This window comes from Urocitellus parryii, chromosome 16 (genome assembly GCF_045843805.1).
Source record: "Urocitellus parryii isolate mUroPar1 chromosome 16, mUroPar1.hap1, whole genome shotgun sequence".
In the NCBI taxonomy this organism is placed as follows: domain Eukaryota; kingdom Metazoa; phylum Chordata; class Mammalia; order Rodentia; family Sciuridae; genus Urocitellus; species Urocitellus parryii.
Genome location: NC_135546.1, coordinates 16,056,062 through 16,080,352, shown reverse-complemented (window position 1 = coordinate 16,080,352; position 24,291 = coordinate 16,056,062). Strand labels below are relative to the sequence as shown.

The 24,291-nt window shown below is 47.3% G+C and overlaps 1 protein-coding gene across 1 annotated transcript in view; it reads right to left on the bottom strand.

Moving 5' to 3' along the window:
- The window catches only part of Syn2 (synapsin II), a 146,279-nt gene that overhangs the window by 2,658 nt on the left and 119,330 nt on the right, over positions 1-24,291 (bottom strand). Inside the window, exons 6-12 of the mRNA XM_026383057.2 lie at positions 23,271-23,333; positions 22,894-23,036; positions 20,030-20,104; positions 19,457-19,559; positions 18,030-18,179; positions 4,543-4,603; positions 129-372 (exon numbers count right to left, since the gene is read on the bottom strand). Coding sequence (XP_026238842.1) covers positions 129-372; positions 4,543-4,603; positions 18,030-18,179; positions 19,457-19,559; positions 20,030-20,104; positions 22,894-23,036; positions 23,271-23,333 — 839 coding nt within the window. The remainder of the gene's footprint in view (positions 1-128; positions 373-4,542; positions 4,604-18,029; positions 18,180-19,456; positions 19,560-20,029; positions 20,105-22,893; positions 23,037-23,270; positions 23,334-24,291) is intronic.

Genomic DNA, 24,291 nt, shown 5'->3' with positions numbered 1-24,291 from the left:
ACACCAGCAAAAAAATAAAATAAAATATGTGTAGGAGGAGCCCTGCTTGAAGGAACTTTCTAGCAGCTCTGGAGCCCAGGAGGAGGGGCAGGAAGAAGGGGAGGGAGGAGCTGCTGCTGGTCTCTTACTTGAGCTGTGGGTGAGGCTGGGGCTTCTGCGGACGAGCGGCCGGGGGTGGCTGGGCCTCGGCCAGGGAGTTGCCGCTGGAGGGTGCATCTCCGTGGGTGGCGGTGGGGCCGCCCGGCCGCTGAGGAGCCGAGGAGGAGGAAGAGGAGGAGGAAGAGGAAGGTGGCAGTGATGGTCCAGGGGGGAGCCGGCGTGGTGGCAGCACTCTGCCTGGGGGCTGCGTTCCTTGGGGTTGCCCAGGGCCCCCTAGGTTCAGTACAAGAAAAACTTCATAATTTAACCATTTCAAAGGGTTTCCTCCGTAGAATCTATGTCTCAAAGGGTGTGGTTAAGTACCAAAGGGACATAAGTTCTACTCTGAGAAGCCACCCCAGGCTCTCGAGGGCTCCAAAGGGAGTCCCTGCCCTTGTATGTCATCACTGCGTGCTCCTCCTCAGAGACATGGCAACTGAGTCACGGCAGAAATCAGGAGGACAGGGAAGAAAGCCGGGGTGACCGGGCCCCAGACACAGGTAAGCTCTCTTACAGAAGGTCCCAGGCCAGACAGACCCCATCCCACTCCTCAGAACTCCCAAAGTCTCTACGTCAGATGCAGGAGAGGGCCGAGGGGAGGAGCACCAGACAGGAATTCAGAAAACCCAAGAAAGAGTTATCAGCGACTCCCTGAGCAAATCGCCAAGCTTCTCTGGGTCTTGGTTTTCCCAACCTTGAAACCATTAAACAATAAGTCCTGAATCTTTTAAGATGATAGTGTTGTTTTTTTTTTGGGGGGGGGGGAGGAATGGGGGGTACCAGGGATTGACCTCAGGGGCACTCAACCACTGAGACACATCCCCAGCCCTTTTATATATTTTATTTAGAGACAAGGTCTCACTGAGTTACTTAGCACCTCACTGAGGCCGAGGCTGGCTTTGAATTTGCGATCCTCCTGTCTCAGCCTCCCATGCCACTGGGATTATGGGCGTGCACCACTGCGCCCAGCAGATGATAGTGTTTTGAAGATAACGGATGAGAAATTTCTTCAAAAGGAATTGGGCTTTAGGGTCATCACTGATCATCACAGACTGGCATCTGGCATCACTGGGCTGCCCTGGGTCCAGCTCCAAGCCTGTGTGGGTCACACTTGGGCTTCAAAACTGTACCCCTAACTCCCACATCTAGGATCAGTCCTTTCTTCTCAGACACTCTTTCCTCTCATTGTCATCCTCTGGGGGCTTTCAAGTGTGTGAAGAAAGTTGAACCCCATTGTCCCCTGGGGATTCTTGTAGGCACCATCTTGCAAGAAGCCCCCTCTTTAAAGAACCAGTATACCTTTCTCCCAGCATGAAACACACAACCATCCAGTAGCCTTGAAAGGAAAAAATCCCTTCTTCCTCTGGGGTTGATGGGAGATAAGGGTAGAACCAGTTTGCCCAGATTTGGCTGAAGAGTGGGAAGGGTCCCTACACTCAGAAGTCAAAAGATGACCCCACAAGCACATGGAAACTAGTGGAAATGATGCTCGACTGGCCTGGAAGATCCAGCTTTTGGCCTCAATCCCATGGGCTGGCTGGAAACAGTGAGCTTACAGAAACTCAACAGGAGCTGAGAGTTGTATTCGTACTTAGTTTTCTAGAAACACCGGAACCCTCGGGTTCTGGGGAGGCAGGACCGTGTGTCTATGCCACTGTGCCCTCATGACTGTAAGTTGGCTCCCCTAGGACAGGCCACAGGTCCCCCTTTATCATCTTAACCAATGAATATCAGGGTTAGTTACACATAAATAGGTACATACATAAATACATGAAATTCTGCATGTTTAAGAAGTTCACAGTTCAAAGTCAAGTAACTATGGAGGATGACAGATTAGAAGATTATTCCACGTCAATCAGCTCTTGTGTCTCCCCAAGCTTCACATCATCTGTATTAGGATTTTCTTGTAAAGTCATTCAGGTTGAGAGCTCAGCCTCTTGTTCCAGAACCCTGCGTGCTTTCCCACTGTACAGAGAGGTGAATAGCCAGAAACTTTACAACTTAACACTGAAGACAGATATAACTTTTCCTTTATTGCACATTAAGCTGTACAAGAGAGTCACAAAAGAGAGAGGTACTTCAATCACACTCCAGCATTGGCTGAGGGTCTCCCAGCTGGATCAGTACAAAAAAAAGGGGGGAGTGGGGGACAACATCAGAAATGTGTACAAAACACCTGAACGGCAATCCTACACTGTGACACAGATGTCCCTCAGGCCACAGAGTTGTCCCTTAGCATGCTGCCTGAGGGCACATGACAGTCAGGTGATACGCTCTGCTTGCGTTTGGCAGCGGGAGCCCTGATCGGTTTCTCCCTGCCTCAGAGGCCGCGGCTGACCCCACCTTTGTAGCCTGACTGAATTCAAATGGCAACTTTGTATTTGTGGCTCACTGAATGTCACATGAAAAGCACCTGGATGTACACACTGATAACATGCAGAGAAGCAACACCACCATCAGCTCACTGCTTGGACAAAAAATATTCGAAAAACAAAAATAAATGCGTTCCTCCATTCTGGGAAATGTTACTGTCTACCATTTCATCAGATTGGGAGGTATTTAAGGACCTGATTCTTAAGCAACCCACCTGCGAGTGCACATGTGCGTGTATGTATATATTTACAACAGACTGACTACCACCATCATCCAAGGGAGGGATCACAGGCAAGAACATTCACACTCTGTGCATTTCTCTATGGCCTCGGATTTTGCCAAAGGAGAACCAGGGCATGTGCCCCTTGACATGTCCCTCAGGATCTATGCTGCCAACCCTGCTGACTCCTCAGACCTGGTCGACTAGAATGGAGCCAAGTCGGTACAGAGGTGCGAGGGATTGTCAAAGTAGAGCCAGAAGCATTTCTTGTAAAAGGCAAACTGCTGGCACCAACTCCCCAGGGCCACGGTGCTAGAGAAGGCCACTTGGTACCCGTTCCCAGCCCTGCCCGGAGATGGCAAGACGAGGCACTGATTCCGAGTCCTGGTTTAATGAACTGCCGCATCATCTGTCCAGATGCTTCCTGCTGCGGGCAAAGGGACCAACTGGGAGGGCTCTTCCAGCTGCGAAGCCTCTGTCCAACACACACACACAAGCTACATGGGAGACAGCTCCTTCCAGAAAGCTCTGCATTCCCAGGCCCCTGGCAGGCTATAGCAGCAGCTGAGAACTAAAGCTGGCATCAACCTCCGAGTTCCGTGGGCAGTGTAACTCACCCACTGGGGTGACGCAGGGTGTCTACGTTTGGTGTCACATCACCACGCCTCAGGAATGGGCAAACCCTTCCCAGAATTTTAGTAGCTCCCTGCATTCTCTCTCCAACATTGCTGAAGAATCATCTCTGAACGTAGGTCAAGCTTTGGGGAACACAAAACAGCCCTGGCACCAGAAAAAATGCACGTATGGCTGGTTCAGAAACAGCAACAAGGAAGGAACGACTTTGGGGGGTCTGAGATCAACACACGGAAAACACGAGTTCACTTGGATATTGCACATCGGCGGCCCTGTTTTTGTTTTGTTTTGTTTCTGTTTACTCTCATGAGTTCATCATCAAAACGAAGGGTACACTGGGATGTAAAATACAGAACACATTCCTGGAAGTAGCTTGTTCTTTGTATTTCATCACTAAAAACACAAGAGCTCTACAGGCACAAGCCAGCCTATTCACATAAACTCAAAAACGGCACCAAATTTTAGCAAATGGAGGAAAAAGGTGGATGCCTTCAAATTCAACGGATGAAGCTATGGAAATCAGATCTTGAAAAATCTCTTAAAAGTTCTATTTACCCTAGACATGCAGAAAGGAAGCGAAAGCACAGTTCACTGAGGATCCCAACCACACTCATGGAGGTCAGTGGGAGGGGTGTTAGTCTGAGCCTGTGGGAGGAGACGGGGGAGCTGGGTTTTATTCCTGTGGCCTGTTTCTCCCCTGTCCATCCTCCATGCGCCTAGCTCACCCGGCATCATCTAATACTTTAAAAAACACTAGCAAACCCGCCCGTAAGGTAGAGTCCCACTGGACTTGGGAGAGGCACGATTCTTTTGTACACTGTTGACAAACAGCCCTGGAATCACAAAGTTATACAGAGAAACGTTAAGTGAGCGTCACAAGCACGAACAGGAACAGGTCAAGAACCAGACAGAGGAGCGGACACTGCATAGGAAAAACACAGTCCAGTCAGCACTGAGAACAGAACGCAGCAACAGGCACCGACCAAGCGGAGGGCTGTTCTCCCCTCCCCTACTTTCCTTTCTTTCTTTTTCTTTTTTTTTATGTTTTGTTTTATTTGTTTTTTTTGGCTTAAGATTTTCTGCTTTTGAAAAATTAAACTACCGATCACTTTAAGAGGCTTGGACTTGTTTTGGCCCTACTGCAATGCCATTACAGTCGAGAATATACTGTAAACAACCTTGCGGGGGTGGCCGCTGAGGTGGGGTCTTGCTCGAATCCGGATCCTTAAGGGTTCCACTCTGGAAGACAAAAATGCAAAAGAGATAAAAACAAAACACTCCAAGCAAATTCCAAAGAGAAACCCCTGTGGCTCCTTGGCAAGGCTGCAACAGCACCCGGTGGGAGGGGTCATGAGTTTGTGCTGTTCCAGGAACACCTGGGAGGGACCCCGAGCCTCTGGGCCTTGTGCGTGGGACCACCTTGACACCCGAGCCCGAGGGTCCTCAACCTCTTTTTCCTTTGCTTTTCTTTAGGCTTGCTCCTTTCTAGAAGCTTTGGGTCTTGCACGATCACCTGTGTTCTTCTCTGGCACCTGCCTGGTGTCCAGATGCAGGGAGTTTCAGCACCCAGCTCCAGACACAGGGTTGGTGGCTCCAGGGGCAGGGGGAGTGGTGGCTGGGCCAGGTGACTAACTCAGCCATGGCTCACTGCTGGAGTGGATTCTGGGGTGGGATCAGTTCTGGGGCCGAATCAGGGTCCTATCTACTCTTTGGGCAGGGATGGACCACAGAGAGGAGGAGGCAGCCATTTTTTTCCCAGAACCCTCCTTCCTTAAAAGGAAGCAATAACATTAATGCTCGTAAAGTGCTCAAGGCCAAGCTGTCTTCCCCTCTCACACAGCAAAAAGGACACTTTGCCCAACAACATGGCTCTGCTGCCATGCTTCCTCTCTTTCCAGCTGTGATTCTGATTATGCCTTGACAGGATCAAAGACTAACATCTGGATGAAGGGCAGTGAGCACTTGGAGCTTGACTTGAGCACAGGGGAAGCACTCTCAAAGCCTAAGGCCTGCCAAGTGGGCTGACAGTGACGTCAAACAGGGGGCTTCCGAGGCAGGGCTGTGAAGCAAGCTAAGTATATCTTCGGCATTCTCCCACTTCCTCTTTTCAGTGCTCCTCTCCCCTTGTGACAGGCCCCCAGCTCTACTCCCACATTAACGCCATTTCTCCATGTTCCCTCTTTCCCCTGGGCCTTGATTCTGGCCATCTATCTCACCTCCCGCTTATTAGGGCCTGTTTTCAGACTTATGACCAAGTAGAAGTGTTACCCTTCCCAGAGTCACAGCTTTGTTGACAACAGCATTATCTCCAACTGTTCTAACAAGAGGATTCGGGATCGTAACAGGCAGAGACATCTCAAATGTCCTTGGTCATGACAGCAGAGAGTACCCATCCTCCCTGTAACCCCCAGCTACTTGAAAGTCACAGCAAGAACACCGCACGGCTTTTCCTTTCTTCCAAACAGTCTCGTGGGGTCTGTGAGACTGTGCCTGAGCCCTGATCCTGAGATACCCGCATCCAGCTTGCCACGTGGAGATGACTCTGTCCAGCCAGCCATCAAGGCTCCGAAGTTATCCCCTCCTGGCATCTAAGATTCACCATCTTTTGTTTACCAAGATGGTCAGGCCTGTTTCAGTTCTTTCTGAGACTAGAAAGTCTCTTAATTCTTCTAACCCTTCTCTCTCCAATCCTGCATCTCCATGGCTACCTCTCATCCTCCTAAACCCCTTCCCTAGCTGTGCTACTTAGCTTCTCTAAGTGACTTAGAGCTCACACTTCCTGGGTGCTTACTGCATGCCTGGGAACATGGGGCTATTTTTATGCACTATCTCCCGTATACCTTGCAAAGGTTCCATGAGGTAGATAACTCTTTTATCAGCATCCCTAATTGCTTCGGCATGGTTGGAATCAAACTTTCGAAACTTCTCTCTGCTTCTTCTTCTTCTTCTTTTGGTACTGGGGATTGAGCCCAGGGGCATTTAAGCACTGAGTCACATCCCCAGCCCTTTTTAATATTTTGTTTAGAGACAGGATCTTGCTGAGTTGCTTAGGGCCTTGCTAAGTTGCTGAGGCTGGCTTTGAACTTGTAATCCTCCTGCCTCAGCCTCCCGAGCCACTGTGATTACAGGCGTGTGCCACTGCGCCCAGCTAGACTTTACTCTTGTTTATGTCCTAAATGGGCCTGCTCCTGCTAGTCCTGACCTTGCCATGCCATCCACGTGACAGCTTCTGCCTGCCTGAGATGGACACTCAATTATTGAATAGCAAAAGTCATACAGCTTGTCTCCACCAGCTAGACAAGTTCTCGCCAGCCTCCTTCCCCCGGGGCATCATTTCAGGTATTACTGATGGCTACCAATGAATCGCCTCAGACTCTGGTTAAGATGAGTTTATACCATTACCCTCCAAGAAAACTTCAGAGAGGGTTACAGAAAACCACACAGCAGGAAAGTAGAACCAGGGCCAATGAACCACAGTTCCAGAGAGGCAGACTTTCACTCTTGTAAAAAACGGAACAGGCTATGTTAGGAGGTAGATGTGTTCATGCACAGCTGGAGAATGACCTGACAAAGATATTGTAGAAAAGAAGATACATCTATTTAATATGAAATTTATTTATTTAATCTAATAAACAGGAAAGGTCCTTCTAACCCTGAGAGACTATGGGTCCAGAAAGAAACTTCTAAATTCCATAGATGAATTTTATTGAGAGAACTCCAGCCACTCACAGGATGAGCTCACAGAGGGGGTTACACCACGAAGGCTGGCCCCAGCTCTCCTCAACCACAGAAATATACATGTGAGACTCTCAAGGATCAACTGAGCCCAAAAGTGTCCTTCCCAAAGCTTTGGGGAAGAACTCCCAAGGCAGTCCTTTGGGCTGGAGCCTGGGAATGTGCCTTGGCCACCCGAGATGGCGCCAAGGGAGCCTCTCCTGTTCCGGGCTCCAACGAGGTTGTGGACTGAAGACTTTTCAGGGGCTATGGGAGACTGAGAGGAGAGTCCCTAAGGACTGTCACTTGCCAGGCTGAGACACTCTGGCTCCGCCCACAAGCCTACTGTTGGCTAGGGGCTGAGGGCCTATTCCCTGTGGGGTTTGGCTACCATGGGATCTGTCTCCAGTCACCAAGAGCCTCCTGGGATGCCAAATTCCACAGAAGTCTGGCCACTCTGGCGTCACTGCCAAAGTCTGGCTTGTAGCCAGCCCACAGCAGGAACCCGTGGTCATACTGAGCAGCAGAGTCTCTCTCAGGAAGCTGGTTGACTCAAACAGGTAAGAATGTGAAGTCCAGTGCTTGTGACCAGCTAAACACAGAAAGGAACTGGGGAAATGGCCTTATAGTCACATAAGAAAAAACCCCAAACAACCCTGGGCTTCTAGAATGACTAGGAGCTCAGAGGGTGTGAGTCTGAGATGCTGCTGTCAAAGATCTGATATGGCTGGAGGTGGATCAGTGTCTCCCGAAGGGGGAGTAACAGGTCTGTCACTGGGTTGACTGATCAGTCCTCATAAGAAAGTTCTGCCACCACTTCTGGGCACCTCTCTTAAGGGGCATGCTGGCAGAATAAAGTGGATCTGTGGAACAGATAAGAGGGTGAGAAGTCTGGAAATGACATCTTTCTTCATTTGACTTTGGGCAAATGACATAATCTCTGAATCTGTTTCCTGAATGGCAGATGGTAGGGATTAAATGAGGGAGCCATGGCAGCACCTAGGGCCTCCAGCAGAAGACTCAAGTTAAGTCTAGTACAAATCTGAATGGAGTCACGGGCTGCCTGGGGAGTAGGGAGCTTTCTGGGATGAGGAGTGTTTGAGCGGGACCTGGACAAACTCTGGTCAGAGACACTGTGAAGGGCTGAAGCAGTCACAGGCAGATGACTTGGACAGGCTCTTCTGGCTCTAGGCTCCCATTAATTCTTTCATGCATTTTTCAGTTCTTCAGATGTCTGAGATAGGAGATAAGCCCTTCTTAGCTGCACAGTCTGGAGCCCAGCAAGACCCCAGGGCTATTAGGCCTTAGCAGAGAGATCTCGCGGGCGCAGGCAGGCTGTGAGGGATTGGCAAGGAGATCTGGCTGCTCCCCTCCGTGGAGGCCGGTATCCTCCTGTGTAGAATCCATGGGGCTTTTAGTGATCAGAGAAGCCAGGGGCAGAACAGAGCTGGGGAAGCTCAGAGACTCCCCAGGTTGGTCAGGAGGAAAGCAAGAGTTTGCTTCACACAGGATGGCAGTGCCCATTCTTACCTTACCCTGTTCCAAGGACAGCACCACAAGAGCATGGTGCATGGTAATGTGCAGAACCCCCTGAACTGGGGACCAGAAGATCCAGCTCTCCTCCTTAGCAGGCATGCGACTTTGGGCAAGTCATTTGCATTCTCTTTGCTGATATATAAACACAGATAGAGTTACTAGCTCCATCCATCTCACATAAGGGTTGGGAAGCCTAAAATCATGAATGTGCTTTGTAAACGAGTGCTAGGCAAAGAATGAAAGTGAGCATCACGAGTATCATTTAAATAGTAACAAATTTCATCCCGAAGGAACGAAGCCGTAATGTTAGAATCGCATGCACCAGTGGAGAAGGTATTGTTGCGCAGCTTCCTGTCAGCTGGGGCGCAGCAGTTTCATGTGCGAGAGTTTCTGGGCTGGGCAAGGTCCCTGCAGATACAGAAAAGTCAGTTCAGAAAGAGCAAATATTAGCTCTTGAGGTGACTGTAAAGGAAATCACGGGTCTGGGAGGAAAACCAAGCCCATGGATGAGAGTTTGTGGGGTTTTGTCAAAGGCACCTTGAATTTGCCATCCCGTGGCTTTCAGCAGCTGGAAGAGGGGAGCTCCTTCTGAGTCCCAGCAGGATGAAGAGCTGAGGAAGGAAAGACGTGGAGTGACTCAACCCTTGAGAGCTGTTGGCTTGGGACCAGCTGCCCCCATCAAGGAGGAAGGCCTGTGCTTGGTCAGCATATCTGAGACAGGAAATTGGGAAAGGGTCCCAGGGTCTGGCCCCAGGAAAAGGGCCAGGCCAAGCTCCTTGCTGGACACGCCACAGAACTATTCTGATCAGCTCCCCCAGGCCCCGCTCCCCCGGTCTAGGACCCCAGGGAGAATGAAGCAGCAGGAAGGAATGTGGTCAGGAGGCTCGAGGTTTTAGTCAGAGCAAAGGGGACAGCACGTTTTCAGCACCTTGGGACCTTTCCAGACTCTCCCTGGAAGTTACCAGCGCCCACCTTCCTTCCTCTAAAAGTCAGAGAGGTAACTAGGGATGAGCTGCTCCTACCTCGCTTCCTGAGGGGAATTGCTGACCGCAGGGCACAGCTCGCCTCCTGGACTGGCCCCTCCCATAACCTAAGGACACCAGAAATGTCCCAGGGGGGGCAGTCCATGAGTCCTACAGGGGCACTGAGGGTCAGGTCACCCGAGGTCAGAATGTCAGCTTCAAGTGATTAAAGATGTCCCTGAAAGTTAAGCCAGTCCCAAAATAGTCAGTTTCTCTTAATGTCTGTTAAGGGATCTGGTCACTAGTGGCTTTATCTGAACCTGCCCCAAATCTCCTCACATTCTCAGCTTATCCTCACTGGGGAACGAATTCTCTAAAGTCAGCCCTGCTGTGGGAAGCAGGAAGGCCTTTCGTTTGTCCTAAATTTACCTCTTCCAAGCTCAAGAGAAGCTGAAGCCCATGTTTGGGATCTGAGGGACAGTTGTGTCCCCTACGTGCACAGCCTCCAGGATGAGAGATCCCTTCCCAGTCCTGATCTCCTCGCACTCAAGAGAGCATGGCTTTTGGAGCCGTGGGGGCTGCAAAGACCTGGCTAGAAATGTTCTGAGTCTCTCTTCAGATCAGAGAGCCAATAAACAAGGACTGGCAGAATGTCCCACCAGAGGTCAGAGGTGACCCGGCCCCACTCCTTCAGCTCTGAACTCTTATGATGCCTTTCCCATGTCCAGTGACTGCACACCATCTGGACCACGGCAACTGAGATTGGAAGGAGGTTTTAAGTCACCAATACCTCCAGCCCCAGCCCACCCTTCCACCATGCCCCCGAGAAGCAGCTCATCCTGCCTCTGCCTGAACGTCAGCTGCCCCGTGAGCCACACGCCACTGCCCAGGGCAGCCGTTTCCTCTCTCAGTGTCAGTGAGTATTTTCTCTATGCTGAGTCAGAATGTGTCTTCCAGCAGATTTGCCTTTGGAACCATTTCTAATCCACGATGGCATCGAGACGGAAGACACTGAATCATGGGCTCCTAGAAACGACTGCTATTCGACTGCAGTTCCTTTAACTCTTACCCACGGAACAAACCTGCCACATCCCTCCACCGCCTAACTTTCTCTCCTCTGAATGTATTCCAGTGAAAGTTAGAGTTTGTCCTTGTTTTATTGTGACCCTCAGACCAGAAACAACACCCCAGGCGTGGCCTGCCTGCTCAGGGAGGATGAGGCGGCTCATGTTCACCTGGCACCAGATGGACATTAATGCATCCAAAGGCCACGCCATGGAACCACTGCCATGGGTCTAACCCACAAGCTGAACAGAAAGGCAGCTGGCTCTGGGGTACAGCTGAGGGACACTGAAGAGAGACCAGTCCCCACCTCGCCCATCGGTGGCTGAAATTCCTGCATTAGCAATTCAGCCTTCAACTCCAGAAGATTTTGCAGGAAAAGAAAAAGAACGGGGACAGAGTGATGAGATGAGACAAGATTAGCTATGCTCAGGAGAGGACCAGATACTGCCATCTCTCCCGGCAGGGCCTGAAAGCTCTCTCTAACCCAAAGTTCTCTCCCTTTCTTCTGGGGAGTCTGTGGAGCAACTCAGACCTCTCCAGAGCCCCAGGATGCAAGGCTCAACCCAGATCCTGAATGATGGACCCCAATGGTCCATGAATGTGTTGGGAGGATGGGAGACTTTTGGGTCCTGGGAGGAAGGTCTACACCTACACAGCCTGAGGGCTTTGGCCTCTACTGGCCACCAGGTGTCACTGCCACACTGACTGATAACAGTGTCCTTAAAGCACTCAAAAGAGGCCAAGTACAGAGGGTCAGAGGCCCCAGCTGCCCCAAGCCCTGAGGCCGGCAGTCCAGACAGGCTGAGGCCGAGCTGCAGTCAGTTCCATCAGGCCTTGGCACTCATCTCCTGCTTTTGATGACATGGCCAAGGCTCCTTACATCCCTGCCCTTAGTCCTCAGAACCGTGCACAGCCTAAGCTAGCTCCTACTTTCCATAATTAATCCACCCCAGGCTAGGGAGCGGGCTGGGACCAAGATAGGTGGGCCCTGTACTTGCCACCGCTGCCCTCCCTGTCTGCCAGACTGTTGGAGGTGCTCTTCTGTAATCAAAGAAATGAAATCTCTCTCCTGGGAGAGCTGGAGGCAAGGAAGGGGAAAGATCAAGAGAGGAAGCTTTGCAAGCAGCTGGTCACTGGTCTGTTCTGGTTTTGGTCTAGAATTCGGAGCAAGAGGCAGATCCTAGGACTGTGAATGACTTGGGCCAGAATCTCTTTCAGCCTGATCTTTTGGAGCCACAGAAAATAGACCAGCAAGAGGGGCCGGGCTCTGAAGAGTGACCCACAAGTCAGTAACAACATCAGGGGCTCAGTTGGCCACGCAGTGGCCAGGATGGGACCCAGACAGTGTTCCTTGGTTTAGATCTTCCTACTGCACAGTCTAAGGTCTCCACAGGAGCCTGATGTCAACTCCAATATGCTGATAGGGAGTTTGTGATGTTCATTCCCAGTGGGAACTCATTCAAAAAGTATGCCTTGCAATGGCCTAGCAGGGCAGAGAGTGGTGGGAGTGGTTTGCTAGATAGGAGGACCATTTTATCTTTGTCATTTGTGTAGAATTGATATCACATGGTAACAGCAACAAAAATAATAAAAGACAGACTTCATTTTGTTATTATTGTTTAAATTTTCTACAGGAAACTGACTGAACTTGGGCAAACCACTCTCAACCATCCTTCTTAAAACAGTTTTGAGGGCTGGGGTCGTGGCTCAGTGGTAGCGCACTTGCCTGGCATGTGCGAGGCACTGGGTTCGATTCTCAGCACCACATATAAATAAATGAAATAAATGTCTATCAACAACTAAAAAGAATTAAAAAAAAACCCCAGTTCTGATATACAGTCATATGCTGTGTAACAGTATCTGGGTCAATGATTGACCATGTATATGATGGTGGGCCCCTGAGATTATAGTGCCTGGAGATGTCACAGCCTTAGTAAGCTTAACGGATAGAAAGTGCTATGCTAAGTATTATAGAAGGGAGAGGTGGCACCCAGCGAGTCAGTGAGTAGGTGGCAACTTTGGGTCTGATGGTTGAGGAAATACCAGTTACACTGCCATAGAAGAACCAGCCATGCAAAACATACAAAGATTTAAAAAGGAGGGTCGGGGAGAGCATGTCTGAGAGAGGACCTAACCAACACAAAGGCCCTTACACTGTGGCTAGGGCATCATGAGCTAGAGGCAGAGTGGTACAAGGGCAAAGAGCTAGGCAAGGGCCTGCATGAATTACTTCTAGAAAATTAAGCAAGGGGTAAGGACACGGTTAAGGAGGGGGAAAAATAAACAAGAATCCTGCTCTGGGCATGTTATATTTAGGATGCCTTCTAGGAATTCAAATAAAGGTGTCAAAGGAGTTAGACATGTGAATCTGGAGTTCAATGAGTGAACTTTGCTAGGTCCCAGAGGCCTAGCAAAGGACGCATTTCAAGGAAGTAGCCAACTACGTCAAATGCTGCTGCAGAGTCTGCAGGGCAGGAACAGAAGTGACCACTACATGTGGAGGGAACATGGAGATGACTTTGCCCATGGCAGTTGCAGTGGGATGGTGGGGAAAGACTGTCGACTGGAGTGGGTTGATGGAGGAGGAGAGATGGTGGCTAAAACAACTCAAGATTGGGCTGGGAACAGAGAAGTGGGGCAGTAGCTGGAAGGGAATATGGAGTTGGGGGATGTTTTTGATTTTAAGTGGAAGCTGTCTGGATGTGGATGTGATGATCATTTGATGACGGGGAAGAGAGGGTACCGTTCAAAGCAAAGTGGGTGAACTGAATCCCAGTGACTACGAAAAAAGAAAAATAAGAGACACAGAAATACGTGTGCTCCCCATCTCTTGCTATGTGATGCTTAATGTTGCCTCAAGACTCTGCTAGCAACAAGGCCACTATCAGACGCAGACTCTTGTCCTTGAACCTCCAGAACTGTGAGTTAAAATAAACCTTTCTTCTTTATAAAGTAGCCTGCCTCAGGTATTTCATTTTAGTAACACAAAATGGACTAGAGGACAGGTGGAAGGCAGGGCCGTGAAGCAGATTCCCGTAGGTAAAGATTCAGGAAAGTGGGAAGTGACTGCAGGAACAAGGCCATCTAGTCTGAGAGACCCAAGGGCCTGCACCCAGGGTGACTGAAATGTCTCCTCAACTGTAAACAATGTGCCATCATCCAGGAGAGACAGGGAGTGGAACTGTGACCAGGACAGTCATGCCTTCAAGCCCAAGTTGCAGCATTTTGCCAAATGTTGGGTGCTTTATGTCTTCTGGGCAGCCTGGGGTCAGAGCACAAGCTTAGGAGGAAGCTAAAAGAAGATTCAAGAAGACACCATTCGATGGCCCGTGAATTCAGTCATGATTTCAACTTAGAATCTAAACAACTTTTGGATGGGAACAATATCTCCTTCTTCACTGGAGTCCTGAGGCTATGAGCTAACTTCCGCACACACTCTGGGCCAGGCCTGTGTTGGTCAGTGGAAACAGAGGAATAGGCAAGGTTTGTGCCCACAAGGGGCTGCAAGTATCTGAGACATCTGTGATATTAACCTGATAGTGTGTGCTTGCCTTTATTAACCTGATAGTGTGGCCTTGCCTTTAAAGAGGTCTTAGACTTTATGCCAGGCTCTCAGGAAGTGACCTCTAAACTCCTGGAATTTCCTGAGTGGCAGGAGTGTCTTTGTTATTCATGGTAAGTTCCCTAAGCCACATGGCATTAGCCTGATCTCCAGGGAACAGGGAGCTGGAGACTGAGTTCAACCAGATGACCGGTTAGTTGATCATACTGAAGTAATGAAGCCCCATAACAACTCTGAACTCTGAAGTGCAGGTGAGCATCCCTGGTTGGCAATACGTCATGGGTATGGTCACACGCTGACGCTGTGAGGGTAACACATCCTAAGGATAATGGAAGCTTTGAGTTTTGAACTTTCCCAGATTCTGTCCTGGGCATCTTCCTTTGACTTAGTGTTGACCTGTGTCCTTTCCCCACAATCCACCGGGACTGTGAGTACAACAGGGTTCAGTGAGCTCTGTGAGTTCTTCCAGGGAGCTGTCGAACCTGTCGAAGTTTGGGGAACTTCTGAATTTCGGCTGATGTTAGAAGTGAGAGCAATATCTTGGGGAACTCTGCCTTCACAGTCTGCAGTGTGTCTATCTAGCTCCAGCCATTACATGACTTTAGAATTGAAAGAGATCTAGAAATCATCTAACTCAACTCCATTTCATAGGCGAGTAAAGAAATGTCCAGAAATGGAAAGTAACTTGTCCAAGGACACAGGGAATAGCCTGGGAGTCTCCTGGTTCCCAGCACAGGGAGCTTTCTACAATACCCAGCGGTGATAAGAGAATAAACAGAGAAAAGCTCATCCTTGAGTCAGATTGACTTCCCTACTAGGGATTTTTGCAGGAGCCCATATATTTAGGGAAGCTTATTCTTTTTATTTTTCTGCCTGTGCTTTGAGATATATTTCTCTTTGGAAATGTTTAAATTGCAATATTTAAACTTTATAAAATAAGGGATTCTAAAATGTGGATAGGTACTTTGAATATTCCTTCAGGGTTCATATGCTAAAATTTAATCCCCATTGTGAAATATTAAGAGGGTAGAAACAATCTGACTGGTGTTTAAAGGTGGTTTTATTATTATTATTATTAGGATTAGACAAGGTCATCAGAGTGGAGCCCACAGAACTGAATCCCAGTGACTACGAAAAAAGAAAAATAAGAGACACAGAAATACATGTGCTCCCTATTTCTTGCTATGTGATGCTTAATGTTGCCTCAAGACTCTGCTAGCAACAAGGCTACCATCAGATGCAGCCCCTTGTCCTTGAACCTCCAGAACTGTGAGTTAAAAATTAACTTTTCTTCTTTATAAAGTAGCCTGCCTCAGGTATTTCATTTTAGTAACACAAAATGGACTAATTTAAGGGGCTTATACCAAAGAAGAGCTAATGCTTTCTGTGAGGTAAAACTTTTTTTTCATGAATTGTCTCTTTGACACTGAACTTTTATGCTTTTTGAGCAACCACCATAGACCTTACTGCATTTCTGATAGGCAGTTGGCTGAATTTGCAGATATGGAATGTACAGATAGGGAAGGCCAACTGTATGTGTCACTTTTTCTCTAGGGCAGGGACAAGCAATAATCTGATTAACAGGATATTTCAACTATTGACTAAGGCCTACTGTGGACTAAAAGACAGGACTAGCACCCAAGTATCTTTATTTCATCACATTTACAAAGTTACAAAATCTAGTTACAGGCCTGATATTTTTTAAATCATGAAAATATTTATCAATATCTAACTACCCACTCCCCTACCTACCTATCTACCTACCCACCCACCTATCTATTTAATGATGTTGGGGATCAAACTCAGGGCCTTGTGCATGATGCTAAGCCACACTGTATCACTGAGTTATAGCCTCAGTCCCAGGAACAGATTCTCCCATCTGGTCAGAGGTCCGATCCAGTGTGCATCAGCTAAAGAAGGTGTAAAACCCTCACCGTATGTATCGAGTGGTAGGAGCCCACTGTACAAGATTACTCTCAACATGGCTACTCGAGAGTTGTTATCTGTTAGCCCAGAGTTTCCATCTATCCAGAATCCATAAGGATAGAAGTACTCAAGACATTTTTATTGTTTTGTTGTTGTTGGTGTGCTGGAAATGGAACCCAGAGTCTTGTTGCATGATAGATAAGTCTTCCGCATGCCCAGCCCCTAAAGACATTTTTAGAGCAGAAAAGATAGTTCTTATGTTTTCCCATATGACAGGTGGGAAAAAAGATTCAGAGAGGGAACTGACTTACCAATTGTCACACTGTTTTATTTTAGTCAATTCTTTTCTGGAAATATTTCCTATATTTTGTTTCTAGTTTTCTTAAACAGAATATGAAACCCTAAAATGTCAGCATTCCCCTTCCCAATGACTCAGGTTCATTATTATGAGTATCAACAACACTTGCAGGCTATGATTCTGTGATATTCAAATGTCGGGGGTAATTTCCTCTACTCTAAATAACCCACACTGCTGTGCTGTTTTGTTTTTTTCCTTCCCTCTTCCAGTGTAAGGGTGCCAGCCCTTTCTTCTTTCTTACTGAAGGATTTCTAGATTCCAGCTATTTGCTTCTGAGTGCAGCCTAATCGGGTGAGGCCCCCATCTTCAGAGACGGCAGCCATGATCTCCAGGCCTAAGGCTGCAGGGATCCAAGGCCGGAGTCTACTTTCTTCTAGGACAACAGCTGATCTTCACCAGGTGCTTTACTTTGCCATGTTTTAGGTTCCTTACATCATTTAATTCTCCTAACAACCCTATGAGACTGGTTCTGTGATTATCATTCCTGAGCTCAAGATAAAGACCTTGTCCAAGGTCACAACACCAATAAATGCTGGATTCAGAATTCAAACTGGGTTTCATTCTCATTTCAAAGCCCATATTTTGAATCACTATTATATTCTACCTCCCTAACCATTTGATGTTGGATTTTAAAGATTTTTGAGAGAATTCTAATTTATAAATTCTAATTTATAAAATCCATAAAGCACTCCGAAGCTAATAATTATGCATAATTATTAGCAGTCCTTTAGGGAAAAAGCTAGATCAGGTTCAATTATTTGATTCATTGCCCCAAGTGCAATGAATTTCCCCTACTTCATTATACAAAAGTTCAGTGGAGAGAAGACTGTGAATATTTTTGAAATATAAGATACCTTCTTTGTGGAACTAAAGAGCTCCAGGTCTAGGGATCTTCCTTTCCTTGGCATATGCTAGAGCCACAGGGCCTAATGTTTCACAAAAAAACTTCACTGTAGATTTCCTATAGACCTGCAGCTAGGATACTGTCACCATGATGTGACTGGACCTGAGTTAGGCACTATTAACTCAAGGCCACCACCTCCTCTCCCTTAGGGAAAGCAGATGTTTAATTTTGAGTTTCACCTTGTTGCTCTCCCAGAAGGAAGAACTGACTCTTCTCTTTTTCTGCACCAGATTTCTCAGAAAGACCCCCACTTTCTTTTAAAAACCCAATTTAGCAGTGAACAGCTAGTGAGCAATCTGATTCAGCTCCTCCTCAGAGACCTCCCATTTTGAAAAAGGGAGCATCCTGAGTCCCAGAGAAAGCAAGCTCTGGTTCCCTGGAGACTTCAAGTTCAGAGGGAAGAGATCTAGTACTCCATGCCTGTCAGTCCTACAGCTGATACTGCACACTGCTCACGAGAAGACCCCTATAAGGGATGGTGGGAGATAGGCGGGCCTCCAGAGGAAGACAAGGAGGAGGGAGAAGACTGCTTAGATCCTACCCAGGCCTGTGGGTATCTGACCTCTGCTCCATTCTAGAACCACCAATGTCCAGAACAGTGGCTCTTGGCTGTCCTGTGTCTCTGCACAGCTGCTTACCTGTGGCTGCTGGGTGGTTAAGGGCCTCTGAGGAGACAGGACAGGAGTCCTCGACAGCAGCTGGTTCATCTTGCTGATGACTAGTTCAGTGATGAGCTGTCTGTCCTCCACCTGGTGTTCACCAATCAGCGGCATGCTGCAGTCCATGACCTGGTGGAAGATGTGGCCTGGGTGAGGAAAGGGTCTGGAAATTTCAAGGCCTGGCCTGGTCTTCCTGGGCTGGTGATGAAGCAGGTGTTCTTGTCTTCAGTTGGAAGCATGGTCCTTGGCAGAAAATAGGACCTTTGTCCCCTCCTCCTGCAAACCTCTGCCTCAAGCCACTTCCCTTTACCTTCACCCAGGCCAGGGATGGGGGAGAGGGAGATTGCTAGCTGAAGGTAACTGGAAGAGGGAGAGAGAAAGGAGAGGGCTTGAAGGGCCCAGGGCTCGAAGTTTGTAGACAGAGGAACAGGAAGACATGAAAGATGTTCCCATAAATCTCTGGTGAAGAATGGGCAGTTTTCATCCCTGGGAATTTTCACCTGTTACAATCTGTCTCCAAATAGACTCTTTTCATTAAATGATCAGATTCCTCTCTGCGCTTCTGACTTGGGATGCCTTCTCTACCTGCCACTGATCCTGATTCTGCCTGAATCTCAAGGCTCAAAGCAATGGGTCCTTCTTTATGGAAATATCTTCCCTAGTAGGATCATAGATTCCATAGTCCTACTGTCTCATTTATTGCTCCCACTCTAGAAGGGGAGGTGTGGCCATCCCAGAGTTTGAGAAGACCATGGGGTGGATTCTGAATCTGAAGCCCACTCTAGCTAGGCTCCTGACACTAGTTCTCTGGAATCACTCCTGGCCAGGAGCCTTTCCTGCTCCCAGGAAGACTGGGCGACAATGTATGTGAAGAATTCATACTGTCATGGGCTTTTCTTTGAATATGGGAAAAGAGAGTCAGAAAAGTTGTGTTAGAGGATCAGGATAAGCAAAGTGTCTCCAGGGCCCAGAGGGATGCTCAGAAAAAATCTCCTGTCCCCAGGTGCCCAGGTGGAGACACCGATTCACCCTGTGGCCTTAGGCACAGGCTCGCAGCACTTAGGCCTGTTTTCTTGCCTGTAAAATGACTGCAAAAGGAGGAAGCTTTCTCAGACTAAGAATACTAAAGTCACTATAGTCTTCCCAGAGAAATGACTGCACTAGGACCCCAGGAACCCATATGTACCAGTTATTACCCCTGGTGTGCATAGGCTTAGCAGGTTAGAAGTAACAGCTCCCCACCGGTGGAGGTATCCTGCTATGCAGATGTGCTATCTAGGGCCTTCCAACAACTCAGAAGATTCTACACTATAAATGCAGTCTGGGCTGTCCACATAGTTTTTGAGCCAAGAGTTTGGCCTGCAGCCTTGGGTGTTGTTTCTCAGATACAATTGGGACAGACTTACCTCAAAAATGTAGTCTTTCCCATCTTTGCCATGTACAGCTTTGACAGCACAGATGTCTAGGCCACCAAACATCTCAGAGCAGGTGTCCACCCATAGTTTGTACCTGGAGGGGGCAGGAAGGTGTCCTGAGGATGGAGCATTAGCTCACCCCAAGCCTGCTTGCTGGTTGGGCTCTTCTTACAGCCTCTATCTCTCCCATCTCCACCACCCGCTTTTTTTTATCCCACAACCATCAAAGGTGGTCCCTTATTTACAGAACTTTCCCTTTCTGCTCTCCTGATCCTACCCAACTTTTCAAGCCCAGGGCAGATTCCACTCTTCTAGGAGGCCTTCCTTGGCTATTCCAGCCCATATTAACTACTACTCCTTTCTTGGAGATTCTGTGATATGCAAAGCCTTTATCTCTATAATTTAGCACAAGACCCAGTCTTGCCTGATCTTGTCGACTGGCTGCTTGGGCCTTTTGTGTTTTATCAGTCCTGTCTGCCCAGAGGCTCCCTTCCTGCTTTCTTACACCTCTTCATCTATGGTAGCCTCCCTCTCACGGGGGACTGGACCCCTTGGCTCACTCACCTGTCTGACATGGCAATCTGCTCCAGCATTGCAGAGCCAGTGTTCGTCTTCCAGTTCCCCGAAATTGATGTCCTCCTGCAACAAGGTCCCGCCAGGGTAGGACAGGCCATGAGCCACACCAGCAATGGGAGGGCATGAAACTTTCCAGAACTGAAGCTCACAGTTCCCTCACCGCTTTCCCCACAAAGAGCCTGAAGTCTGTCTGTGGAGCTTACAGCCCCACGGCCCCAGCCAAACTCCCACCTGTGAGGCCCTTGGCGTCCACCTCAGAGGCCTGGCTCCATGAAGCCTTCTCTGACCTGATCTTTCAAATGGACGAGTTCTTGATCGCATTAGAATTTTGCCTATATCTCACTTAACAATCGAACATGTACTTTTTAATTTAGTTACTTGAGCTGAGGCTTAAGCTAAGACTTGTCCATAACTATATAAAACACCTGGGGTATGTACTGTGGCCTGTCCTCCTGCCTACTCACAGTGTCTGGGCATACAAACTGAATCCCACTTCTCCTGGGAGCTCTTGCAGGGTTCTGGTGAATATCTTCCAATGTCTTCTTCATTAGCACTCACATTCACTCTTTTAACAGTTAATTTCTGAGGTTCACTACAATATTAGTCATGTGGCTCTCGGTCAGTCAATTAACCTCTTTGGGCTTCACTCATCTGTTCAATGGAAATGATGGCATGAGTCATCAACCTCTGCTATGTCCACTGTACCTGCCCTCCATGAGCATGGGTTAAGAGTCAGCTAGTCTTAGACAACATAGGAGGTAGAAGACCAGGTTTCTGGTTCTGGATTTGCTCTTGGCTGGCTAGGTGACCATGGGAGAGTTAGTCTCTGAGCCTCTATCTGTTAACACAGGGTTGCCAGAAGGCCCGATTGGTACAGGGTTAAGTAAACTGTAAAATACCAAAAATAGATCTTTTAAATCATAAGTTTTCACCCAGATATAGTTAATGGGAAAGGGAATGGCTTAGGGGACATAAAAGTCCTCTTACACCATGGACAGAGCCCTCCGTGTGCTATCCTCACCATGCAGTACTGTTTGGAGAGTAGCTGTGCCAGTTCCCATAAATGTCCTCCCCACAGATCTGACTTCAAGCACTGAGAAATATTTATATGGAGGGGGTGACAACAACCATCTACTTGGACAGTACTGGCTGCTTTCTATAGTGCCTCTTCTCCAAACCCCTCATAATAGCCTCACTTCGAACTCCCTGTTCTGAGCAGGCTGGAGTTCTTGCTCTGCTTTATAGACAAGAAGATTCAGACTCAGAAAGGCTGGATGACTTGTCCAAGATTGCATATTCAGTCACAGCAGATGGGAGATAAAAATCCAGGAAACTTGATTCCATCTGTGATGTGCTTTTCCCTGCCACCACTACCAAGTTTAGAAAAAAGCAAATAAATAAATAGCTGAGTAGCTGGCAAAATCTGAGTAGAAACTCAGAGACAAGAAAATCACAATAAATGTAACTGTCTTCCTAAGCTTATGGTTTACTAAGGTGTCCCTGTAAGCAACTTCCTCAAGACAGGGACAGAGAGACACTCACTTTCAAGTTCCCAGCATAGAGCCATGACACATAACAGGGTCTTGGAAACTCTGAGTAAATAATAATATATTCCTTATATTTTTATTATATTTTAAAGTTTGCAAAGTTCTGTAAGACTTTACATCTCAGTTTACAATGGGACATACGACATAGATCCTTAAGGGGCCCCCTAAAGTATGGGAGCAGGCATGATACCGAGAGGCCACTCAGTGACAGCCCATCTGCCTGTGGACTTGCAGGTCATGTGACCTCTGTTATGGCCTACTGAGATTGGAGGCGGAACCAGCACCCTCTTTTCACTAAACACGGATGTTTTTCGTTTTGCAAAAACAAACAAAAGAAAATGCCATCTAAAGTTTCTCTGGCTTCCCACCCTCCATCAATTTGGGGGATTTTTCTTTTAATTCCAATGAGGGACATTTTTAACTTTTCATTCTGCCGTATGCATACAGTTTTGTGGGGAAGTCATCTACTCTTACAACCACTAGACTTAGGGCTGGATATTTGCATTTGGAGTTTAACTTTACCATTCTTTGGTAGTCTGTTGAAGCACAGGATTCCTTTCAATGTTTAAAACATATAAAACGTGCAAGTGCATAAAGTATATAAGATCATAAAGATACCCAATTAGACTTATCAAAAATATTCTAAAAACACATTTTGCGGGGGATAGTAGAGGATAGGAAGGGCAGCAGAATACAACAGACATTAGTATGGCAGTATGTAAAAAAGTGGATGTGTAACCGATGTGAATCTGCAATATGTATACGGGGTAAAAATGGGAGTTCATAATCTGCTTGAATCAAATGTATGAAATATGATATGTCAAGAGCTTTGTAATGTTTTGAACAACTAATAAAAAAATTTAAAAAAATTTAAAAAAATAAAAACACATTTTGATTAATCAAAGATGTGTTTCTTTAAATAATGTGATTCAGAGGCAGGTCTAATAACTATCATGAGTTTTACATAGGGATGACGTAACTGGTACTGAGGTCTGTCACAACTGTAGTGTGATACACAAGTATCATGATTACCTTTGGTGATAAAGTCCTATGTACTGCTACTACTATCGTCTGTTGTCTTTCTTTATAACTGAAATGAGCTAGTGAAATTAATACTAATTTTATTTTTCATCTTAGTTTACAGACCCCCTCCCTTGACTTCAAAAGATCCCAGGTTAGGACTTCTAGACGTAAGTGGCATGCTCTCTCTGTAACCTGCCTTATGGGCCTGGTGAGGTTGGACTGAGAACTGGAGGCTGAGATGAACAAAGAGCATCTGCTGGGACGCTACACCTCCCCACTTACATGTAAGCCTTGTAATTGCCACCAATCTTCTGGACTCGGATGTCATACTTGGCGTCAATGAAGGGTTCTGCTGTGGCGTAGGTCTGAGTGAGGGCCACCACACTAGCAATGTCCTGGAAGTCGTAGTGGTTTTCCACTTTGACCTAATGTTGGAATTAGGCAAACAGGAAGAAAGGGAGACCTTAGTCAAAAGGCCCTGAAGCCTTCAAACCCAACTGAAAAGTGCCCTTCTTTATCCGCCTCCCCCCCCCCCCAAAGTATGGGGGATTGAAGCTAGGGCCTCATGCATGCTAGGCAAGAGCTCTACTGAGCTACCTCTCCAGCAAAAACACCCTTCTGAGCCCAACTCCACACCACTGCAGCCCCCCCTGCCTTACCTTGCCCATACCGGAGTGAGCATGGCCAATCTTCACCACCACGGGGAATGTGGGCAGTGTCAGCTGAAGGCAGAGAAGAAAGGAACAAACTGGTCAGGTGTGCCTCTCTCTCTGTGGAATCCTACGCATATTTTTCTTAGGAACACCCTTTGGAGGATCCTTAAAGAACCAGACCAACCTATTTGCTTTACAAATTAAGAAACTGGACTCAGAGAATGACAGTGACTTTCCCAAAGTCGCACAGCATGTTAGAGGAAGAGCTCTTCTGAACCTTGTTCTTACTCTCTGTATCTCGCTGCTTCAATCTTCTCTGTTAGACAAACACTGGGCGGGACTGGCTCTCAGCTAAAGATGTATGTAAATTGTGTCTTAATTAACCCGAAGCTTTTTTTGAATGCATATTTATTATCATCATGTATCTCTTAGTACCTACCCCTTCAAAAATACTGACCCAGATGTACTCTTCTTCATTCAGAGTCTTTGCTGCTCACCAACACTACAAACTAAACCCCAAACATGGCTTATTATGTTAAGGCCTATTTCTGCCCAGCTTTGAGTTTGGAAGAGAGCTCATGTAAGAATTCAATATGTTTACCCTTGGAAAGGGATCCTTATGAAAATGAATGCATTCTTGAAGTAGCCTTATTTTAACAGAGGAGCAATAAGAACTTAAAAGAAAGAATTACCCTCCAAAGACAGAATTTTGAGATGTTAAAAAAAAAAAAGCCAAATGAAAAGAAATAATGTGGTAGAGTATACAGAGCACTAGAATAAACGTAAGGATACTTGTTTTCTAGTGCTTTCTGCCACTAACTTTCTATAAGTCACTTTATATCACTGAGCCTCAGCCTTCACACCTGTCAAATGAATGATTGGACTGGATGCTTCTGAGATCCCTCCAAATAATACATTCAGCTCTTATCTTGGTCTAGACATGGGATGAAGAACCAACCTGGACACCAGCTTGAACCTATCCTGTCAGTCTCTCTCCTTTCAAATGTCACCAATACCATCCAAGTGA